Source organism: Lepisma saccharinum, chromosome 19, assembly GCF_977018435.1.
Source record: "Lepisma saccharinum chromosome 19, izLepSacc3.1, whole genome shotgun sequence".
In the NCBI taxonomy this organism is placed as follows: domain Eukaryota; kingdom Metazoa; phylum Arthropoda; class Insecta; order Zygentoma; family Lepismatidae; genus Lepisma; species Lepisma saccharinum.
In genome coordinates, this window is record NC_139247.1 from 51,417,745 (window position 1) to 51,441,939 (window position 24,195).

At 39.5% G+C, this 24,195-nt stretch overlaps 1 protein-coding gene across 6 annotated transcripts in view; it reads right to left on the minus strand.

The window, feature by feature from the left end:
* The window catches only part of gro (TLE family member transcriptional corepressor groucho), a 210,774-nt gene that overhangs the window by 33,521 nt on the left and 153,058 nt on the right, over positions 1-24,195 (minus strand). For 2 of the 6 annotated variants that reach the window (XM_083140859.1, XM_083140854.1), the window contains exons 7-9: positions 14,048-14,080; positions 9,834-10,097; positions 3,685-3,786 (exon numbers count right to left, since the gene is read on the minus strand). In XM_083140859.1, coding sequence (XP_082996985.1) covers positions 3,685-3,786; positions 9,834-10,097; positions 14,048-14,080 — 399 coding nt within the window. The remainder of the gene's footprint in view (positions 1-3,684; positions 3,787-9,833; positions 10,098-14,047; positions 14,081-24,195) is intronic. The other 4 variants (XM_083140857.1, XM_083140855.1, XM_083140856.1 and 1 more) reach the window with 4 other exon arrangements.

Genomic DNA, 24,195 nt, shown 5'->3' on the forward strand with positions numbered 1-24,195 from the left:
GGTCTTAGATTATGGCGGGTATTTTAGTTAGAGGGGGACTGAGCATTAAATTAAGGAGGGTATCGAATTCTTGTGTATTACTATTGTCTTAGACTGTTGCAGAAATTCTGAGAATTAATTCTTTGGAGGAGGCAATATCCATTCTTCAATATCAACAGTAAGTCTAAAATTGGCATGGAAAATTTGGTGGTAGGATTGAGTATTAAATTTAAAGGGAGAGATAGGAAGCTCTTGATAAAGTGTTAAATCTTAGATTGTCAAGTGATTTCTGCAGTGAAGAGAGAGTTCCAACATTTAAATTTTTGAGACTGTATTTAGCAATATGTTATCCACACGTCTTCGAGCCCGAACGTGCCAAAAGAGAAGCTGGACAGGACTAAATATCTCGGGATCCTAGGAAAGTATTGACACCGCATTAAATTAATATTCTTCAAAGCCTGCAAAGAAATGGATGTAAAAATTTTCCTGCTCGCTTCGCTCGCATCGGTTTATAGCGAGAATGCGTGTTTGGCGCTTTACTGAGGTGAATGTGAAGTTTTATAATATAGCTGCAATACAAGACATCAGCAATACTCTCGATATTCATTAGTAACATCACTTCTTAAAATATAATGCTTAGTGCTTAATTTAAAGCAGGTGCATCATTTGGAACAAAAAGCTAAGAAAAGAATTACTTTCGGTAGACACGCTGTCGTAATTAAATACTTTGCAGGGATTACGATATGGTTTGAGGGCGCGAATTATGATTTGGGAGGGGAGGGCACACTACATGTTTTTGGGTTGGGATGCGCCATTGGCCTTCGGGGGGGATGGGCACCCCTGCACGCGCACACACACACCTACTGAGCATCTATAGAATATATGTTAATTGCAAAGTGCGAAGAAAGATGTAAACCACAATTCAATGTTAATAGTCTGTTGACAGAATTTATAATTACTTCAACTAACAAATTCCACCAGATATATTTCGACGAACGTAAACAAGGCCACCTGGTACGTACGTGTTGAAATATCAATCGAGCAAGTCGTGCATCTTTAAGTATGCAAAGGGATTTTCGAATCACATTGTCGACATTTGAAATTCTTTACTTCTTCCAGGCCTGGGGAATGCATTCGGGATGCATGCAAAGCAGAAAGGGCGCCTTCATCTGCGCACCTCAAAGCGAGTGGGGTCGGCTTATTTGTCCATCACACAGGCACCAAGCCAGGGAGCAGAGAGAGGGAGAAGCGTCATTACAATATTCGTTTATTTATGAAGAGCCACGACGGGAGGACGCAAATAACTTGGTGAGAAAGCCTGGCCCTAAGCAGAATGGCTAATCCACCGACGGGGGCCTTGTGATGATTGCGCGCGTTTCCTCCGCACCGTCAATATTTGATGCCTGCCTGTGCAGGAATACAGACGTGTGAATGACACGATCCCCCACCCCCTGCAATGGACACGGGTTTCTCGGCGTTCGCGAAAAATAGTTCCGTGTCCCTTCTGCGCGGAGTGCCGCGGCATGAATTACCCACCTTCCTCCCTCGAGCTGGAAACTTACTTTTTTACGTTCTCGCTAACACGCCCTTCATTTCGAAACCAGTGATCCTAACGCGGCGACAAGGGATTCGCTTAATGATGCATAGCATTGAGTGAACCTGCTTTCAGTCTTTCATATTTACAACTGCAGCCAACTTTACGGGCAAAACCGTGCCGAGTAAAAACGCCCACGCTGCGATGGTGCAGACAAGCAAGTCGAAGGTGCGTAAAACGCGATCCTATCTACTATGAGCGCACTCAATAACACATTTCGAATGGGCCCTGATGCATATCGATACATTCCATTAACGCTTATCTGCAGTGCTTTGTCATTCGATATCGACTGCTGACTCGTGGAGACAATTATTTGCTCGTTCTACCTGGCCGTATGCACTATCACGCACCTATTTCCCCATTCTAGTTCTTGAGATACTGACGAATCACGTGATATCGATTGTTGGCACGCCGGGACAACGGACTTGTCCAGATAATACGTTCCCCGTCACTAATGTTAGTAACATTTCTATTTTGTGTCGATTTTCTTCCTATTTGGGCTAATGCGACGATGAGGATGAATGACGGATGAACTCGAGGAAGAACGAACCATACCCAGGTCGGGACTCGAATCCACAGTCTTTAGTAGTGAGGTACCCTTGTTATATGTTTTCTAGAGATACGCTGTTATAGTTTTCCAAGATATCAGTAATTAGTCACGAGTAAATTAACGTAATTCCGTAATGACATTAAATCACTTCACTGTACAGTGGAATACATACATATTTACCATCGCTATTTCAATTAATTTTTAATGAATGGAACTGTACTGATACTAGTGCAGAGGTTGTTAAACTGTTTTCGTTGGCATTTCGCATCCATTCTATAGGCTCGCAATCGCATTGGTGTAAAACAAAGTGAATGATTAGGGTGATGGTCAATTTGTCTGATATACTATTTATAAACCTCACTCAGTCTACAATCTCCTCACCTACCCAGTAGTTATCATATAGTGATCACTGGCCACACGCGGGTGGCGGGTGACCCGTAGCAGATGTTTTCTGAAGAACATAAGCAATTCATTGAACTTAATTTCAACACAGAAATGAATGTTAGGGAATAGTGTTTACAAACTCTATAATTAGAGCGATTTCAGCATCTGAAGCGGTATGATAACTCATTACTCTTATTAGTTCTTTCTAATTCCATAATTAGGCAATTTATTCGTCTGGATGTAATTGACAGCTTGAACAACTTCTTTGGATTCAGAAAGAACAAGACGCCAACCCCGCGATTATTTACAGAATAACGTCTGCGAAAATAATATTTTTACACAATACAGACAGAGAAAGCAAGTGGTTTTAGGATTTTAAGTTTTTTTTCTTTTGCAGAAATATTACAGAAGTTCTGAAATCATGCTAATGAATGCTGTTCATAATATTTTCGGGGAAGGGAAAATACCATACTGTTACGATAAATTCATTGCGACTGTAATATTTTGTTCATAGATGAAACATAGCCAATTGATTCTTCACCCAACACTACATTTCATTGTACATAAGAATGCATAAATAAATTCCCACCTATATTGTTTAGACACGTTATGTACTACGTAAATTCAAGCAAATAACTTAATTCGAACAAGTGTTCTCGGTGTTAGCAGCCAGGTTAAATCGGCGTTAGCGCCCAACGTTTCGAGCACATATATTGCTCTCATCAGAGAAATGTATGCGCTCGAAACATTTTACGCTAACAATTCCTAAATAACTTAATACTCTTATTTTTCGAAACCAGTAGGATAAACACTTGTAATGGCTACAATAATGAGGCTCAAGTTAAATAATTATTGTTCTTTTGTAGCGGTGGCATGGAGTTTGGAAGCACACACACCATGTTTGTTTTTAAAACGTACAAAACTCATTCTTCCCCCAAGAATAGTAAAATCTTCACGCGTCAACATAGTGGAAAGCAAGGTCGAGTAACATTCATTTCTTGTGTGGAAAGCTGATAAGATAAACATTCAACAATATTTTTTAAATGTTGGCCGTAAAACTGTCGCGTGTTCAACAATTGCTGCTTCATCATCTCCTCCCCTCCTTTCTTTCTCCACTCCCGCAGTAAATCTTTGACGACACAACAATAATATCAGACGAACAACAGAAGCAACTCACACTTACGTGTCCGGACTTCTCCTCCTTCCGCCGCTTGCTGTCAGAGTCCTCTGGCGACCGCGACCGGTACTTGTCTCTCTCCGCAGGGGAGATGGAACTTCTCTGAAATCAGGAGAGCAAACAGAAATTAAGATGTTGACTTGGCCACAACACTGTTATATCCGGAAGCATTGCTGACGCATCGAATAACATCTATACTTTACTTACTTATGTCAGGAAATTACACTAACTAATTTAATCCTGAAACATAACGCATTAGTAAAATCTAACCGAATATACAGGGTCCAACAGAAGTAACGCTCGTTTTTGATGAGCTGGTGATCTACACCAAATCTTGTACTACAGGATCAGAATTCTACAGATCATGCAGAAAATTATAAGCATGTAAAAATATAACATATAGCCACACCATCACACTGAAGCACGTCACACAACATTTTAGGTTAAATGTCCAAAATGCTGTCCATCTTGTGCGAGACATTCACGTACCCTACCAACCACACTCAAGCAAGTCTTACGACATAATTCGATGGTAATGTCAGCGAATTTTTCCCTTCTGGTGTATTTCAACTCATCAACGTTGCGAGGTTTGTTCTTGTACACAAGATATTTAAAGACACCCCACAAAAAGAAATCGGACGGAGTTTGGTTACCAAGACAACACGTCCTTTACAATTACAGCATTGCATCAATATACACTTTATACTACACTACTTAAAAACGGGCGTTACTTCTGCCGGATCCTGCTTACACGGTGTCGTGTCGTTTGCGCCGAGGGTTCTTATCGGTTCATTTCATGTCAAGACCTTCCTTGGCTGGTTTTCCCACAATCCAGAGTGTCATCACCGCCGCGCGCACGTGTGTTTATGGGCACATGGTGCATAGTGCATAAAGTGGACTTAAAACATAAAATCAAACGTGTGTTTATGACGTTGCACAGATGTGTTTACACTGAAAAGTTAAACCTATCCAGAGAGTCAAATATAACTTTCCTTTAATTATTTCAAAAGACGTTACACAGGATTACTTGTATCAATTTTATTCCACAATACAAAAACAGAAATCAGCATCAGCCTATTAACTATTAATCAGTTATCGTTAATCGTAAAAAAAAAAAAATTGTAAATACAGTATTGTTAAAATATTGCAAGCATTCTACAAGTACTACGTAAATGTACACTCTGGCAACATAAATGTGCCAGTCTATTACACTTAATTATTATACACAACATAAAATCATCAAAAACATTATAAATAAAGTTTTTTTTTTTTTGCAAACATTATATAAGTAATAGCTACGTATATATAAACACAATATTTCGATACACTTGCACAACAACAATACAAACGTTATTTGAATAATTTCCACGCGTTGTTTCTATCATTTCCATATTCTCAGCTATCTTGTCCTCTCTCAAGTGTCAGTTTTACATAAATACTAATTTCCCAATGTATGTAGATCCCTTATATATACTTTCATCTTATATTCATTTACCAATCACCTTCCTTTTCAATCGAAGATAAACACAGCTGCAGCTGGGCAACGTCATAAACATACGTGCGCACGGCGATAATGACACTCCAGATTGTGGGAAAACCCATCAAGGCAGGTCTTGACATATGTCGCGGCGGAAATGAACCGATAAGAACCCTCGGCGCAAGCGACACGGACTCCCTTGCACACCGTGACCATCAAGTCATTGTATTATTAATATTTCAACACGACCTGTCGACGTCCGTGGCGAAGTCGTTATCACAGCGCGCTGCGACGCCAGGGGTCCCGGATTCAAATCCCGGAATGGACATGGGCGTTCTTTGTGAGTGTCCCTTCATCAATTTCATCACCACTCATCCTCATTTTCGCGATGAGCCAAAAGTGTTAGTTCTTTTTTACGTATGTGCCAGTATCCATAAAATGACTGAAAACTAATCACTTATCTCATTTATTCTCAAATAAAGATTAGTTTAGAAGAATTTGAATGCAAATATCAAATGGTAAAACCATAACAGAGAGAGAGACATACAGGGAATTGACACGGTTGGGAACAACAAAAATTGCACATTTACATGACGCAATATTGGTGTTTAAAATTTGCCTCTTACTATTCTTGCTTGATAGTTGAATTATGCTAATTAAGAATTTAGTTTAACATGACTGCTGTATACTAACTCCACAATATAGACCTCGAACAGTTTTCATTGTCAGCTTCAACCTAACCTGCACAGGACATGGCATCTATCTCTCTCTGTTTTATTTATGCCGGAACTCATGGCAGAGTGGTTAGCACATCGCGCTGAGATGCTAGGGGTCCGGGGTTCGAATACCGCTCGTGCATGGTTGTTCGTAAATGTCCATTTCATCCTCATCCCATGGAAGGCAATGGCAAACCACCATGGGTTCAACTTGCCCAGCGACCTTCCGGTCAAAAGACCTGCCTTCCGGCAGACAACTCATCATCATACATACAGAGCATTCCCTGACATTCGCTACGAGACTCGGCGGCAAGCGGCCCGGTATCAGCGCTTGTCTTTCCCGGTGAATGGGTCCGCGACAGTCGCTTATATTAAACCTCGTAAAAACGTTTAGAGTAACAGGGTCAGTTCTGAATAAAAGTGGAAAGAAAAATGGGGAAATAAAGTATACAAAGGCAATCCGCACACCATCCGTGAGTTAAAAGAGAGTATTGTACGAAAAATCGGGAGAATTACAGTAGACGAACTTGCACGTGTAAATGCCAATTTCCTTCGGAGATGCCAGGAATGTGTTGCAGCAGAGGGACATCATTTTCAACACCTTCTGTAGTCAAGGTTAGTACACAAATGAAAACTGTAATTTTCATAGCCGACTCTAGTGACTGTCGCTGACCCGTTCACCGGGAAAGACAAGCTCTGATGCCGGGCAGCTTGCCACCGAGTCTCGTAGCGAATGTCAGGGAATGCTCTGTGTATGTGTGTATGTATGTATGTATGTATGTATGTATATATATATATATATATATATATATATATATATATATATATATATATATATATATATATAGAGAGAGAGAGAGAGAGAGAGAGAGAGAGAGATAAATATATATAATTAGTCCTGTGGGAATGTAATGTTCCATGTCCAATTTACAATATTTACAGCTGCCAAAGTTTGGAGAAAACCACACACACACCTAAAATACCAATCTGGTTGTTACAGGTATCAGACAATTGCGTACACCATGCTACATTGACCACAGAAATAATCATCTCAATTTCTTTATAAGCCAGATAAAACTTTTGTATTCTCAGTGGACGATGCGCTTATCTGCCTTATCAATCTGACAAAAGTAAAGAGGTGTGGTATAATCACTCAACATGTTTTTTCCGCTCCTGTTTTGCTTCAGACTTCATATTGTTTTCGTTCTCGAGTTACCTTTGCACGCAAAGAAATGGCTACACGCCACTTCAAGAGGTGTAGAAAACAATACCATTCAAGATCTTGTTATGAAAATGACGGCATCTCTGTACTCATTGTTGCATGCTGCACCGACAATCCTGATAAGAGTGAGCTCATTAATTCTTCATTCTTTATCAAGTGGAAATTATGTGCCACCTGGTGACTCAGGAAAAAACAATTGCTGTACTCTCTGTCAATATGAAGACATTTCACTATCTATAGTGCTCTCCATATCAACTTCAAGGATGTTGTGATTACAATCATGTTTTGTTCACTTGTGAGCACAGGTTGCGTAAGGCGCTTTTTTCTTTCTTTTTTTTACAAGTCACATAGCAGCCACTGTTTGACCGGAAATAACCTTATTGAGCAGTGAATTTAAAAAAAAAAATCATCCTAAATTGGTTAATGCTGTACACCTACAATGTGTGTTGTATAACGGGAAGCCGGAATAATAATAATAATAATAATAATAAAGGAATAAAAATGTCATCTGATATTGTATTTTTTTTTATAGTTTCTCTTCAGTCTGTTGACGTTTCAACTGTACATATATATGTCTGTCTGTGTACACGGGAAGACAGGATTCACGACACCGAATTAAAACTATTTTGAAACCTGCAGCTTATCTTTTTCAAGGCATTCAATCTTCCAATGACCCTTAAAATTTATTTCTTTCAATATACGGTTTGTTCTGTTGTTTTTTAAAATACTTTTGTCGTTTCATTTTTACGCCATTACTTTTCATGTGTAAGAATACATTTTTAAACTTTGATTAGATATTTGTTATTTAACGTCACTTTTCTTCCATTTTGGCTAATCGCGACGACGAGGATGAGTGATAATATGATGAAACTGATAAAGAGGCATTCACAAAGAACATCCATGTCTAGGTCTGGATTTGAACCCGGGACCCCTGGCGTCGCAGAGCGCTGTGTTAACCACTCCGCCACGGAGGTTGGCTCAATTTTTAAACAAAGTGTATTGTTATGAGTGAAACTATTTTAGCGGGCTTCTGAGGCCCTTGGTGTTTTCAATATCATGTAGAACCAACAGGATGGGCTTTCCGCTAGGACGCGCGCTGGGTAAATATTACCCAGAAGTCCGAAATATAATTGTTTTGAAGCAATTAAATAACAAAACTTTTATTGATTAATTTTGAACATTTCTGTTATATTACATAATTGATGAAAAAAATAGAAAAAAGAACATGTTGAAATACCAAACTAAAAACGTATGAACGTGCGTATGTGTGAAATTTATCCAGGCAGTGTTTCTACAACCATGAGAACGGAACTAACAAAGTCTCATAGCTGAGGTCTCGACAGTCGGAAGGAAAGATACTGAAAAGAGTGGACCCAGACACTCCTTGGAAAGGATAAAAAAATATATTTCAAAATTGCCTGGGTAATTGTCACTCATACGCGCGTCCTTACGACAGGCACGTAGCCAGGGGAGGCGCTTGGAGGCTCGAAATTATACAAATATCAATTTTATAGTGGTAAATAATATTACTTCCTTACCAGGATTAAATATCTTGTATAATAAGCTGCCCCCCCTCCCTTTTTCGCCTTTAGATGGTAACTGCCGATAAACTTCATGAGCCCCGAAATAAAATTCTGGTATGGGCCTGCCTTACGAGTTAATAACTTTTAAAAATGGGAGGAATTATGCTTATTTTAATTTAATAGGGTGACAGTCAGGGTGCGATATCCTGGGGGGTTCATGAGGGATTTCCCCCACCAACGATCTTGGCCTCAAAAATCCCCCACCAAAAATTTTCCGGGGTGAGACTTTTTCTTGTAACAACAAAATATAAGCAATCAGTATTTACTACTTATGTACTTTACTAAGGATAATATCGAAAACGCACAAAATAGTGAGTTCAGTTTTTCAAGAGATTATTACTGTCTACACCAATAACAATATGCGTGCAATAAAAGAAGAATGCAAGTCAAACATAATTATAAATTATAATAGTTTTGTATTAATACAAAAACTAAACAAAAGCTTGTACATAACAAAACTATTTCGTAATTTATTGACATCTTTAACCAGTTACTAAATGAATTAATTTGCTACTTTACACATTCTGATATATATAAAAGTAACTAATTAATTACTTTGTGTATTTAATAATAATGTTTTTTTAAAAATATTTAGTAATTAATTGACTTTGGATTGGATTGATTTGTTGTTTTAAGTCCACTTTATGCACAGTAAGGCTAATCGGGACTGGACCTACAGTTTAAAGTGGGATCCGAACCACTTGTGCCTCCACCGGGTATCGAACCCGGGACTTAATTGACTTTAATAACATTATAAATATCCATATCATAATAATTTATGTATGTATAAATGTGTGTGTGTGGGTGTAGATTAAGATCTTCTTCCCCCCCCCCCCCACCAGTCTTCAATGATTTCGCACCCTGGTGATAGTATAGGGGAATGCACAAGTATTGCTTGGCAATTTGTCCATGACTATTTTAATTAATTTCTCTCTTTCAACATACGTGTTCTTTAAGGAATTTAATTGTACATATGCTGGTGCAGAGGATGTTGGTAGCTTGTTTGTGATTTTGCTTCAATTCTTGAAGTTATCCCTGGATAAAATAGATTGAAGAAACATGATGATGGACAATTTGATTGGTAATACTTGTGCATCCCACTGTACAAATGAATTAAATATATATTATTTATTGTACTTGCAGATACTTACATGTCGCTCGTCGCTTAGAGAGCCACTGGTGCCTTTTAATTCCTCTCTGGAGTGGAGGTCAGGCTTGAGAAGCGAGTGGGCAGCCGACGCGGCCAAGGGGGTTGAGACGGGGACAGGAGGCGCTCCGAGCCCCCCGCTGAACGTCAGCAGTCCGCTCACCGTCGAGGGGGGCAACCCCGGAACCCCCGGAAGTCCAGGGTGGGGTGCCATCGGCAAAGTTGGCGCATGCGCCGCGTGAGGTATCTGCTGAGCGTGGATTTGTTGCTGTAGGGAGAAAGAAAAAAAAAGGATAAAAAAATGGGTCGATCACGGCCAAGCTTTCCAACAAACGTAAATGCCAAAGAAAGAATTATAGCAGACACAGAGATATAAAGAACACAGTAAATCCACATACTCACGTACATGTATGCTGTCCATCATGGTGGGGAAAAAACGGCTCTGCAAGGTTGGGAGAAGTGACATCTGGTACTGTTGATTTTTTTTTTTTTTCACATTTAATGATTTCTGGGAGCTATGTTGTGACAAGAAAGAGCTTGTTATTATTTGTCTCAATTGTGACGTTTCCTGGATCCAGGCGCTGTTCTAGTCGAGAGGAATAAACATTCATCAACCGAAATAGGCAGTTAACAAGCAATTTCCACTGCCGCTACATGTTCGTTCTACAATTTCTGCTTCTTTTTTTCTTTAAAAAAAATACCAAATTACATACAAAAAACGCAGGTAGTACACCAAGAAAAACTGGAGGGAGGATGTCAAATAAACAAATGAACACTAATCAGAAACAGGGACAGTGTTGGGAGACCTTTTAAAAAAATCGTTCATTAACATTTCCCTCCCTAATGGAACACATGGTATTGGTTGGATTCTTCTAATAAAATAAACCAACAACCGTTAGCCTATAGGAGCTATAGGAGGCTCTAAACAGAATAAGCAAATACTACTACTAATAATAAAAAAATCCTTCGATTATTAGCATATTCCGTGAGATATAACTTCACAACTTACTTCTCCTGCCAAAAAAAATTACGTCATGCATTGCTCGCAAATAAAAGACCAATCAGCTCAATTGCACAATGCTGAGATGTTATCCGATTGGCTCTTTGTAGCCGAGCTTGCTAGCGAAGTCAGGCTTTGGCGAGAAGGTGAAACAGTTATAGCTCATGGACTATATACTCTTCAAACAAGATATTATAATTTCATTATGAGAACCTTTCCACGAATAAATTAGTAAAGACCCTTTCTGTTTCTAATGTTTCCATATACACATAATTTATTCGATCTTGAATTTGGAGTCAAGAGTTTACCATTTGAAAATACAATAAAATAATGAACGGCTATGCTACGAGGAAGTGCAGAAAAAAAAAATAACCAGTGCATTTTCATAAAATGTACTTCATCGCTATGTAACAATTTATCTAATTATCTTCTTAATTAACCCGATCCTACGTTGAGAACAATTTTAAAATGCCTGTGTACAGGGTATCTATCATAAGGACCACGTAACCGTTTCTATGTAAGAAGAAAAATTATTTAGTAATTCACTGGGGCATTCCCGAAAAGTGGTCATATTCCATGTAAATAACAAAATGAATTAATATGGAAATTATTGTTGTTTTTTAATTGCATTAAGGTTTAGATGTTTATGAATGCATATAATTTTCACATTTCGCCAATAAAAGTTACTAGCATCTGCAGCTACATGCTTCACAGACAAATTAAGTCAAAATTTGTTACATTTTTAAAGCTGTTAATGCTTTTCATGTATTCAGCCTTTCCCATCATACTCAATTTTTTTCAATTGTTAGCAGATGCCACAAAGCACTTCATAATTCTATGAAATCAGTTCATTATGAATATTTTCATCCAATCTCATATCTAGAACCTTAAATTTCTTGTGTGAAATGTCACACACGTAAAGTTGCAATGTCCCCATTACATTTGAACCCAAGTCAGTTCAATTAAATTATTTCACGAGATACGTGCTTCTTATATAAGACGTCGAAGCGATAAAGCATTTCAAATTGTAACAAGCTTTAGAGACGCAGGCTGAAATCCATGGCAAGATCATAAGAGCACGTTATTTGAGATCACTGGGATTTTAAAAATAATCTTAATCTGAGATTTAGATCTGTCCGCTCGATCCACGGTAAAAATTTAACTTACAGGTACTTCCCGCTTAGTCCACGATTTTAGGTTTTTCCGCTCGCACCACGACACCATTTCCCAGTTTGATAATAGGCTCATTATTCCACTTACAAGATGAGCGCAAGTACATGATCTACAATACCTCAAGTTGCTTTTTCAGTACTTGCACTCGTCACAAAGCGGTGATGACAACGTTCAGATTGCACCAAGTCATTAAGGAATGTGGTATATGGAGGTAGGGCTCAACACATTCTCAATCTGTATCACAATCCAGAACGTTTTACCCCCAGATCTCAACTGATGGGCGAGCACAAGACGCGCTTATGAATGGATACTGACAATACATAATGCACATATGTACAGGAAGTGACTAACACACACACAATCGATGAACGCATTTGCATACATTACGCTACTTGAAATCAAGTAGGAAAATAATGGAAAATGTCCATTTGCAAGTGAGAAGAAGCAGCAAATGCTTGAGTTAAGCAATTGGAACACACCGTAGTTAAAATGTTGCGTACATACACAATAACATGGTCGTTAATGCAAATTACTCAGTTAACTGCTTAGGCAGATTTTTCACTTGGAATAATTTGCGTTTTATGATCATCAACTCAACGGTTTAACAGTTAATTTATGAACGATCTTCTAATCACAGTTGAACGTATAAAAAGTGGTATGAACATTGAATGGAACAATACTTGTTTGTATATACTAAACCAGCTTCAAAGCTTCTAGAATACAATCACAAGAAATCTTAAAGAGTTTGCAGACGTCTTAAATAGCCTTGAGAATTTTTTTGCGCTTGACTTACAACCAACGAACAAAGAAAGCGAGCAGACGACACAGAGACAATTCCTACTAGAACGACTACACATGTCCACACACACACACATACACACACACGCACATTTGACACCAACAGAAGCTTAGCGATATCCCATCTTTTCTTGCTCCATTATCCAGAGGAGGAAAAAAAATGAAACGACAGTGGCGTGCCCATGATGTGTTGGTGGGGTCATTACACCCCTTTGTCTTTTTCTTTTTTTACAAATTGAATACAGGAAGAATGGCAAAATATAAGACTGGCTGCTAAATAAAGAAGACATAGTTCCCCCTCCTCCTGACTGAATTCCTGGGCACGCAACTGGGCTTAGAAATTGAATTTTTAGCGATAAGTTTGAGTTGCACGAATTTTCCTCCACTGAAACTCTCAAGTATAGCAACAAAGTCAAAACTTGCTTCGCAGAATCGGAAAAAAATGCCCTAAATGTAAAAATATGCAAACGAAGCTCATAGACTGTATATTGTGTCTTGTTAGAGGGATATTGTATGGTCAGAATATTTTGGTCACACAATTTCCAATCAGTCTACCTACGCATACAATGGACAAGCATTTTCCTTTTACTAAAATGTTATTTTATTTAAGTTTCTAGGCATAATAAAAGGGGGGGATATGTAAGGATATTTTTAATGTAAATCAATACTGTATATTTTTTAAAAAAACAGAGCAAAAACAGCTTTAAAACTGTTATAAAAGAATGAATGAATGCTGGACATATACAGCCAAATACTTTTGTATAAAGCAATAAAGTTGCTTCTGGTAATGATTCCCCTTTTCTATAGCTCTACTAATTATGATTTGCATGATTGAATACAATTTCCCAAGTTGAGTATATTCATGTTATATCTATTCAACAGTGCTTTAATGTTATTTTATTTGCACAAGGGCAACAAATACCGTGTTTGGTGATTTCGTGCCCTTATTCTTCAATGAGACACACACATATACACACGATACCAAACGTAACATGCAATATGGCATTTTCATAATTTAATGCTGTGAATGGACGAAAAAACACCCAAGTGCATGATGTGAACCTCAAGAAAGCTCGAATTAGTATTGCATGCTTGTGAAAGTTTAACCTAATCATGGTACATAAAATAATACGTAAAAAGTCGCGATAACTTTGTTGCTATATATTCCTCAACCACTCACATCGACATTCGAACACAGACGACGGACGGCTAAACAAGTGAACAACGAACAAAGAATAGATACTAACCAGAAGCTGCTGCAATCCCTGTTGTTGTTGCTGCTAGAAAGAAAAGAAAAAAATACTTGAAAATATCCCAGAACACACACAGCGAACGAAGCCAGTCAACTAAAACCTACAAGGGATTTTGTCGAGGATAATAAGGTTAAGCACAACAAATATCAACCAAGCGCCCAATTTACAAATGCTATTTTTTTACAAAGCAGTTTTCTTTTTTGTTATCCACACATATAACACAATGTCCTCCCATTCGTGTTTATAAGCTTTGCGACAAGAATCACGCTAAAGCTTATAACAAAACTAAAAAGTTATCTATATGGAAATTCTTAATTTTGCTAACTAGGATACATATTCGGCTGGTTATTATCTGAAGCATTATGTTAAAAAACGTATCTTGTCACCTCTTTCGCACGCACACACACATATGTTGTAGTTTTGTTTATATTTAATAGCAACCTTATACTATATCGAATTTCTATAGTCACTTAGCTTTAATTTAATTTTAATCTGGTTTACTGTTATATTCAACTATTCTGAACGTGGCAAAGGTACACATTTGCTACATTACATCATCTAAAGGAACGAATAAAAAAAAATAATGCCAGTACAAAAATCATTAAGAACATTGATTGTTGTATTAATTAGTATTTGGATTCATAAGGTAAATTAACATTATCTTACCCCGTTCTTGCTGAAGTTCAAGTGAATTAAAAAGTATATTGGGTACGTAACAAAATGTGAGTACTAGAGTCTATCAATGAAACATTGCCTAGAAATTTGTGCAGTGAGAAGTATTTGCACGATATGAATAGCACTTTCCCTCATATCACCTTGAAGCATTCTGTCCGCCATTCGCGCAGTGCAGACATTGAAATTCTACAAGAAATTGCATATTATTACTATCGTATTATAGTTGTTCACACTATGTAGAGCGCGCTCGTGTGTGTTCATTATTTTTGTGTACTTTTGTTTTGAGTATATGCGTTTGCACCGAGTGAAATTGTACCGATTCTGCGACGCTGTACGCACGATGCTCTTCACTTCTGAATAGTGTTGCCCACGGGACGAGACGGGACAGGCTTTTAAAGATTCGAGACGAGACGAGATTGATCCTGTGTCCCTTTGACAAACGAATATTTTCGAGACGAGACAGCATTTCACAGCATTTCCACGAGACGAGACAGGCCAAAGTCTCGTCTCGTGGGCAACACTACTTCTGAATGTTCTATTTCACTCTTCAACTTCATATTCAGTAACAGAAATAAATATGGTGATGGGCAAATTATATCTACAAAAATATTTTGCTGTTGATAACCATACGCATTTATATTCTAAGGTTTCGTTTCTAGGAAGAAGCATATGGTGCAGAACTTAACCTGGGAATATAAAAGACAGTGACTCTACACTTAACGTCAGAGCACACTTCCATATGGTGCTAAAACATTGTTGAGGGAAAATAATATTCTTCCGGCTGCAGGATTATATGTATAGCTTTTCTAGCAAAGTTTTAAAATACACAAGAACACATCGGGGTGTTGAGTAAAACATATTTACTTCACCGACACGAAATTCTCATGATTGAGCATAATTAATGTTCATAACGGTGGAAATTACATCGCTGACAATCCATGCGTTTCGCAAGGAAAACTTTAAATAATCTTAAAGTGAGAGAATATTTATACATTTAAATTTAACGCAACCGGAGGAAGCGTTTCCTATACACGAAAGGAAAAACAAGCAAATCACAGAACGTCGTAGTAAACCGGAAAGAGGAGACGAATTAAAATTAGCTAAGTACGGAGACGAGACTTGGTAGCGTCCCGATCTGTCCGAGTTTTAAATGCCTATGTCTCGTTCTCGTCTCGACATATAAATATCGTTCTCGAAATATATCTTAGAATATACTATAGTCCGTTACCGCACAAACCTTCACAGCATATAGAGGTCTTGTCGGAAAACATCTAAACTTTTTTCTGCTTGACGACTCATTCCGACGGTACGAACCCCTGAAAAGGGGGATTTGATTCCGAATATACACGCAACCACGCATCAAGTTCTCAACTGCCATCAATGGATTGACTTTGAACTATAAATAAAATATGTGCATTACCTTCAAATAATCAGGCAGATGTTTAAAAAAAGTTGGGTTATGTATTTTTTTTCTAATATCATACCAAAGTCGTACGATTTTACAAAGATCAGTCTCGTTTTAGTTAATTATTATCGAAGGGCTTGGAGTCATCGTATCGAATTTCCATTGATTAATTGATTTAGTTTATTTCACGTAGCTTTTCTGTCATTTTTGGCTAATTGCAACGATGGCGATGAATGGTGATCAGATGAAATTGATGAAGGACGATCACAAATATATATATAGACAGAGCAAAACACGAGACCCACAGAGGATTATACTTGCTGCGAGTCCAGACGCCAGGCATCCGGGGTTCGAATCCCGGCCTGGGCATGGGTGTTCTTTGTGAATGTTTCATCTTCATCAATTTCATCATATCATCACTCATCCTCATCTTCGCGATTAGCCAAGAGTGGGAGAAAAGCGAAGTAAACCAAATCATTAAATCAATCCAGAAGCCAGAGCTTCGTTAGTTTGGAAAATGCAGTCCAGGATGGATGCAATACGTGGAAGAGAGTTGATTGATTGAGTTGGTATTTTTACTTCACTTTTCTGACACCTTTGGCTATCGCCAACATGAGAAGAGCAATGATGAAATTGATACTCACAAAGAAGGCCCAGGCCGGGATTCAAACCCGGGACCCTTGGCGTCGTAGCGGATGTGATAACCACTACCGAGAAGGTGGGCAAGAGATTTATCTCGTGTCGGTACGATCCCTAAAGTTAAGTATGCAATCAAAACGAAGGGAAACTTGCGCAATAAGCAAAAGTCACGTACAGCCACCGGCAATAAAAAGGAGCACACAGATCCTGAAATACTAGCTTACTTGCAATGCGTTATGTGTGTTGCCTAACTCTGTGGCGATAGCTGAACCACATTGAAAAGTTGCTATTGAAATTATTCCATCACCGTGGAGTTACGCAACACACACAACGTCTTGCAGGGAAGCGAGCATTTCAGGATCAAGGTGTCCCATTTTTTTTGCCGGTGATTGTACACATAAAAAAGACATATCCGACAGGAGATAATTCAATTCAGCAATTCCCGTAACCCACCCTCACCGTCTTTAAGGCATCTGCCTCCTTGGGAATCCGCCACGGGCGGTCTAATTCCGATGGGAAATAATTGAAAACGACTCCGTGAATTAGCGGTCGAAAGGGGTTTATCGTAATGAACTGGAAGGGATTAAATATTCTATTTTAATTAGACAGCGGGGGGAAGCATCTCATCTCCTCCGCGACGCGGGGTGACCGCCGCCGCGGGAAGTCGCACCACCGCACCCTGACGTCACATGGGAAGACGGGAACCGCGCGCTGTTACGTTGCGGTGGAGTAATAGACGCCAGGAAATCCCGCCTGCTACTGAAACGGACGTGTCCCTATTTTGAACTTCTTGAACAGTGGTCTTCAACCCGCGCCCCTCTGGCTGTAATTTAGCGGCCCGCTAGAACCCGTAATGAAATAAAATACATGAAAAAATTGAACTGAAAATATATGAAAGAGTCAGAATTCCGTTCTGTACAATCATGTTCTATCTATTGCCCCCTATTCGGTATGTCTGCGAACAGCTCTTTTCCAAAATAAAGAATATGGAATCAAAGTTGAAGAATCGACTGACAGACCTACGTCTTCAAAACTGACTGCTAGTAGCCTCATAAAACTTCAACATGCTGATGAAGAAAAAAAAACAGTCTTCTCATTTGTGGTAAATGACATTTCTTGTGTGAAGGCTTTTCAATTAACGAATATCATACAGCATTGTTTCATTATGCTCTTTGGTGTGACTAACCTCAATTCAGAACGTGACAGTTTTTTTTTTGTTTTTTTTTAACAGATCCCCATGCTGACACATTCTCTCATAAGAAAAGAGTACAGTAAGTGAATGTGAAGTGAAAAACAGAATCCATACAGTTGTTTGTAACGTGTCCGTCAGTCCCTAATGGAACGTAAATATGGCCCGCTGCAGGAAAAACGCATCTAAAGTGGATGGCAAGTACTGCACCTAGCTGGATGAATTGCATAAAAAATTACGAGTTAAGCAGCCTACATTGGTAAATGCTTCACGACAACGCGACACCTCATGTGGCAAGGGATGTACACAGCTTGCACTATGAAACTCTACAACATCCACCATACTCGCCAGATTTATCGTCAACCGACTACCACTTTTATTCTCTTTAAAGTATTTGGACCATTGCTTGTTGAAGAAAAGGTTCACCAATGAAGTAACTGTCAAAAACTCAGTTTTTTCAGTCCAGAACGTCGAACTTCTACGAAAGTGGGAGAAGTGTACAGCATCAAATGGTGCCTATTTTGATTAATAAAAGATCCTTTCCACAAAGTTACAGTTGCTTGAAATTTCACTACCAAATCCGACATTTCATGTGCAACAACCTGATACTACGTATAAAAAGATTTCCTTATTTGAGGAGTCACCAAAACCGACAATTAACTCGGACTAGGGAAGGAATTTTCCGATGTGGAATACATCAATGTGTACATCAATTCCATGCCCAAGTATAAGCTGTGTAACAATATCTATTACAACAACATTTTGTTTCACAAAATACTTTTATCACAAAAGGTACAATTATATCATCTGAGGAAATGGATTCCTAATCCGACATACCTGTTTAAATAAAGGATTAAATTACAAAGCAACACAAACAAGCTATATGCAAATGGTTTCCATTAGAGAATAAAGCAATTCCTTTAATCGCCATGAAACAAATGCAATTTCCTTGTACTATTGAGCCCTAAATGGCATGTCATTTACTGAAGACACAGACGTATAGGTCATGTTCTGCACCTGCACATTGAACATGAGCCTAAAGATTGCACTTGATACACATTATTCATTCTTCACCACTGGCATCTGCAGAATAAAGTCCTTCGCCAAAATACATTCAGCATATAGGGTATCTTCATTTCGCGCAACGGTTTAGGGAACCCAATTATTGACGTGTCGGTTTAGGGAACGACGCCATCAATAACAATAACCTCAAAATTTTACAAACACCAAATCTTCACAACTGAAAGAAATACATGTTCGGAATCGTTATTCTATCTAGAATGACCTGATAAAACTGTAAAAATTTACTCAACCTTCCAGTATGAATAATACAGTGTTATGCAGAGACGAACAAAAGTATTGAAATCACCCAAAAACAAAAATCTCTTCCTACAAAAAGATAACCGCCAGCAGCGCTCGTTTTACTGGTCGCACATTATCTTGGAAGCCTAAAGAATACCGCAAAGTGTCAGGACTTCTCGGCTGTGAAATAGTGGTGTGTCGGTTTAGGAGCTCTATGTCAGTTTTGGTGACTTTCCTCTACCATTTCTAACCTTCGTTTTAAAAGTTATTCAAAGACAAAAATGACAATCGGGGGTCACTAAGGGGATTGGAGAGCTGCATTTACCACTGTTTTATTCCCGAATTCTTTATTGCTTTCATTTGAAGATTCTGATGCTCTAAAAATTTCGAGATGGCTATATTCCCATCAGCTCCCTGCGTACGCCAGTTGTCACGGCATCGAAAGGCTAAATATTTCCCCTTTATACGGTAGCATTTGGTGAGCGCAGCATAAATGCTAAGAGATTTTCTACAGCGGGTTTGACAAGAAAGGGGATTTGTACGGGCAAAGAGTTCTGCACACGCTATCTCCTCTGCCCGGGCAAGAAGCGCATAGTTTCCAGCGGGGGGAGCTGAGGGCAGGGGGGGGGGTAGGCAGGATATGTATCAGTTGAAAGAAGAGCTGTGCGCACCCGCGGTTACGCCGCGTGAAAAAAAAATGATGAGAGCCCCGCCAAGTGGAAATTCCATCGATACATCAAACAATGCTCTTCAGAATCCGACGCCAAAACGAGAGCGCACCGAAACGAGGGAAAAAATTATCAATTACACTGTCATAATTCACGAGGAATTAAAAGCTCTGGGTGACGGCAGAACGATTAATCAGGGGAACATGGCGTTTCTTCGCGGCTGTGACGGGGGAAAAGGCGATGGGGGTGGCGGGGGAGGCTGCAACCAATGGTCACCGGGGATGGGAGACAAATGGGACAGCCAGGTCAAGACAGGGTTAATGTAAATGGCAGTGTTAAATTTTCATTTCCACAGAAGCGCCTCCATCTATTATGTAAAGATTTCAATCGTGCTTTCTTACGTCCGTAGCACAACGTACAATGTACAAATGAGAAATTCAAGCACTTTAGATTGGAGTCCAGATATTTCCAACAACTGTTTCCTCTTTCCACTTTTGTGCCACGTGTTGTTGTATGGGACCGGACTTTTGAATCACCCTGTATACAGCATGCCACCGACGAAACTTTCAGAGCATACAAGAGTTGTTAAGGTAGATTTGAAAAATAAACTATTTTTCTTCGGAACTTGTTTGAACGGAGCGAACTACTGAAAAAGTGACCATCCTGAACATATGCAAACTCGCAGCACACACTCACAATCCCCACTATTGACTTCGTATTACTACGGCTAGGATTTTCATGACTTAGCATATTTATTTTTGGTAAGGGTGATGTGTTCCCCAAACATATAGAAATTCATATTATGAAGAAACTAATTAAGTTAAGGCACTTTTTAAGGGCATATTTTGCCATATTTGGCCATTCTAGCGTGATATAACATATTTTGATGGATTTTCGGTCATTATTAAGCACATTTTTGCAATTTCAAGAAATATACAGTCATTTTTCGAAGTGGATTCGTTCTTACTTTCATGTTTACTCGAGAGTTGTTGTTTTTTTATTTGGGACTGTAGCAAAATCTTTTAATTTTTTTTTTGAAAATTTAGAGAAAGTATTCATTGTGCATTGCAACTCAGGGCCCATACAGTGATGTGAAAATATCTCAGCATTTAGATATTGATGTTTGAAACAGTCCAGTGATAAGGGCATATTTTGTAAAATTTAGGGCCATAAGACCATATTTTGGTGATTTTAGGTCATAAAAATCCTAGCCACAGTAATTACTCTAGAGAAAATGCAGGACACATCTATGAATAACAAGGTAGATATTCACTTTGTGTGTTTGAAGAAGTTGTAGAGTTAAGAAAATTTGGGGTTTAGGTTAATAATAATAATAATAATAAAAACATATCCAAGTCTCGTTCCGGTCACAATTTTAACAAGGGCCTTAATTAACCTGGATATTGTTGTACAGGGTGATCACAAAGTCCCGTTACCACTAGGTAAATAATAATTAGCATCATTTTTCTTTCTGTTTCGATTCATATAAACTAAAGGATAGCTCATAATTCTAATTACACTATTGACGACTCTATTGCTCCAGTCGAGCCAGGCTTTCTTCTCTTTCTGGCAGTAACTCGCTGTTCCAGCCTTCATCTGCAAAGGAACTTGCAGTTGCACTTAAACAACTGATTAGGCCTGCCACAGTCTGCGTTTGTGGAACCAGCGGCAACCTTAGAATCCCTTCTCCCCAAAGTGGCCACAGACCAGTAGGGAAACAGGATTTTGTCAACATAACCGTTCTGTGCTGTGAATAGACGCCGGGAGTTAGATTGGCTCGGGTATATTTTCTGGGTGCATGAAATGAATCCAACAGGAAAGAGTATTGAAGAAGTGCGAATTGAGTTTCTGCAACATTTTCAACCGCACTCTCTTCCGAAACGAACACTTTTACGTTGAGAATATAACTTTTCTCCACAGGTGCTGGAAAGGATAGAAAAGAAGTGGTACACCTTCAACCGGAGGAGAACAGTGCAGACTCGTCGACAATTGTCCCATAGAACTTGTCGGTGTATTATCCTTTGCCACGAGGATGACGGTGTACACGCTGAGCCTTTGGATAATTAATAGTTTGTATTACAAAAGAGTATCTTAAATTCATTTTAAGTTGTCAATAAATACTACTACAAAGTAGTTGTTACTTTTGTTTGTTTATTTTGAGGGTATCGGGACTCTGTGGTCACTCTGTATATGTGAACCAATGGAGAGACGATTACCTCTTTACTGGTTTCACCCTTAGCTGCAAGAGTACAAAGTTGCTTGGGTCATCAAAATATAAAATGATACTAAACTTGTTTTTTAAATCTACAATATATAACATGTACGAAAAGAAACTAAGAAAAAATAGTCTTCGCGAATTCATCAGGGGCGGGAGTTCTACAGAAAATATCAGGGGAAGGAGAATATGACTGGAATAGTTGCTAGAAGGTATCAGGAGGATGTGGCGGAGATTCGCAACTACACATGACTTCTTTACGAAGAGAGAGAGAGAGAGAGAGAGAGAGAGAGAGAGAGAGAGAGAGAGAGAGAGAGAGAGAGAGAGAGAGAGAGAGAGAGAGAGAGAGAGAGAGAGAAAAGAAAAGAAAAATCCCAGAAGAACTGTGTCCAATTTCTTCCTTGTCTCACCCTCCGTTCCTCTCCCCAACCCCCGACCGTTCTCGGGAGAGCGAACACAGCTCCTTCACGCGGGGTGGGACGGGATGAGATGCTCTTCCGCCAAATGCTCTGCGCATCCGTTGCCATGGCGACCGTCTTGATCCGAGAGTGTTGATCGGAGTTGTTCTGACGTCATACTTGGAAGCGAGAGAGTGAGGAAAGCTACCCATTCACACAATCGGCGGGGCAGAGGAAGCCGAGCGCTGTGGGGAACGATAACCTCCAAGGAGACACTCCCCCCCCCCTCCGCTCTCTCCACTCACACGCACGCACGCACGAAAGCACACGCAATTGCAACAAGATGACGTTCTTCGAACGTTTTAAGAGGTGCGCAGAGGGAAGTAATTCGAAAACTAAGGATGCACTGAGACTTAAAGAGTACTTGAAAATAAAATCCTTAGAAAAATATTTGGACCTAAAAGAGATGAGGAGACGGGTGAGTGGAGAAGGTTACATAATTTAGAACTGCATAACTTATATTCGTCTCCAGATATTATTAGAATAATTAAATCAAGAAGACTTAGATGGGCAGGCCATGTGGCACGAATGGGACAGAAAAGACGAGTTTGAAGGATTATTGTTTGGAAACCTGATGGTAAGAGACCTGTAGGGAGGCCAAGACGAAGATGAAGGGATAACGTTGAGATGGACCTAACTGGAATCGGTAAAGATGGAAGAGACTGGATTGATCTTGTCCAGGATAAGGACAGATGGAAGGCTTGTGTTGCTGCACCCATAAACCTTCGGGTTTAAGAAAGCTAGAGGATTTGGTAAGTTAAAACTGTCATTGCTGTGCAACAGGGAATGTAGATTTCTTGATAGCATAATGAACCATAACAGTATCAACATTCTTACATCATTGCCATCTTTGCTGAATATACGCAAAGCATCTCTTCCGTATTTTGAGGTAGACAATGCTTTTGCCGCCGTATGTACTCTCCCCCTCTCTCACACACACACACTCACCACGTGTGCAAATAAACCATGCTGAAAAAAGCGAATTCCCGGTTTCTCGCATCGAATAAATAAAAGAGCAAAAAAAAAAGCAGAAAAAAAGACAAAAGCTTGACGTTGGCATCGTGTTGCTTCGTGTCTGAGGGCTCCCCCTCCCCCCACCTGTCCCCATGTGTGTAGAGTGAGTGCGCGCACGGGAGGGAGACGATTCACCAAACCGCATTCAATTAGCGGAGCTGGCAACGACCGCACGCGGTGAACCGCCAGGGGCGACGGCACGGAGCAGTTGTCTCCCTGTCAGAACGAATCTCTTGATCCTGTGTTCCCAGCGCCGACCCACCCACCCAAGTCACGGCGGAAACCCTCAATTCTGCCCATGTTATATGGTTTCCGCTGGCGCCCACCCACCTGGGTGGGGGGGGGCGCATTTCCTCAGTCTCACTAATTCCGCTTTGGGTACAGTCACGAGCACAACAAAGACACAGACAGCAGTGGCGTATGCTGAGTCCAAGTCCTGGGCTACCTCACTATGGCACGTGGTCCTAGGCTATGGAGGAATTTAGATTAGGCTCGCCTAAACCCCCGGTATAAGTGGTTAGACACATCCATTTTGCTTGTTCGTGACGTCTTGAAGCCACGTTGTCATCCCAACGGC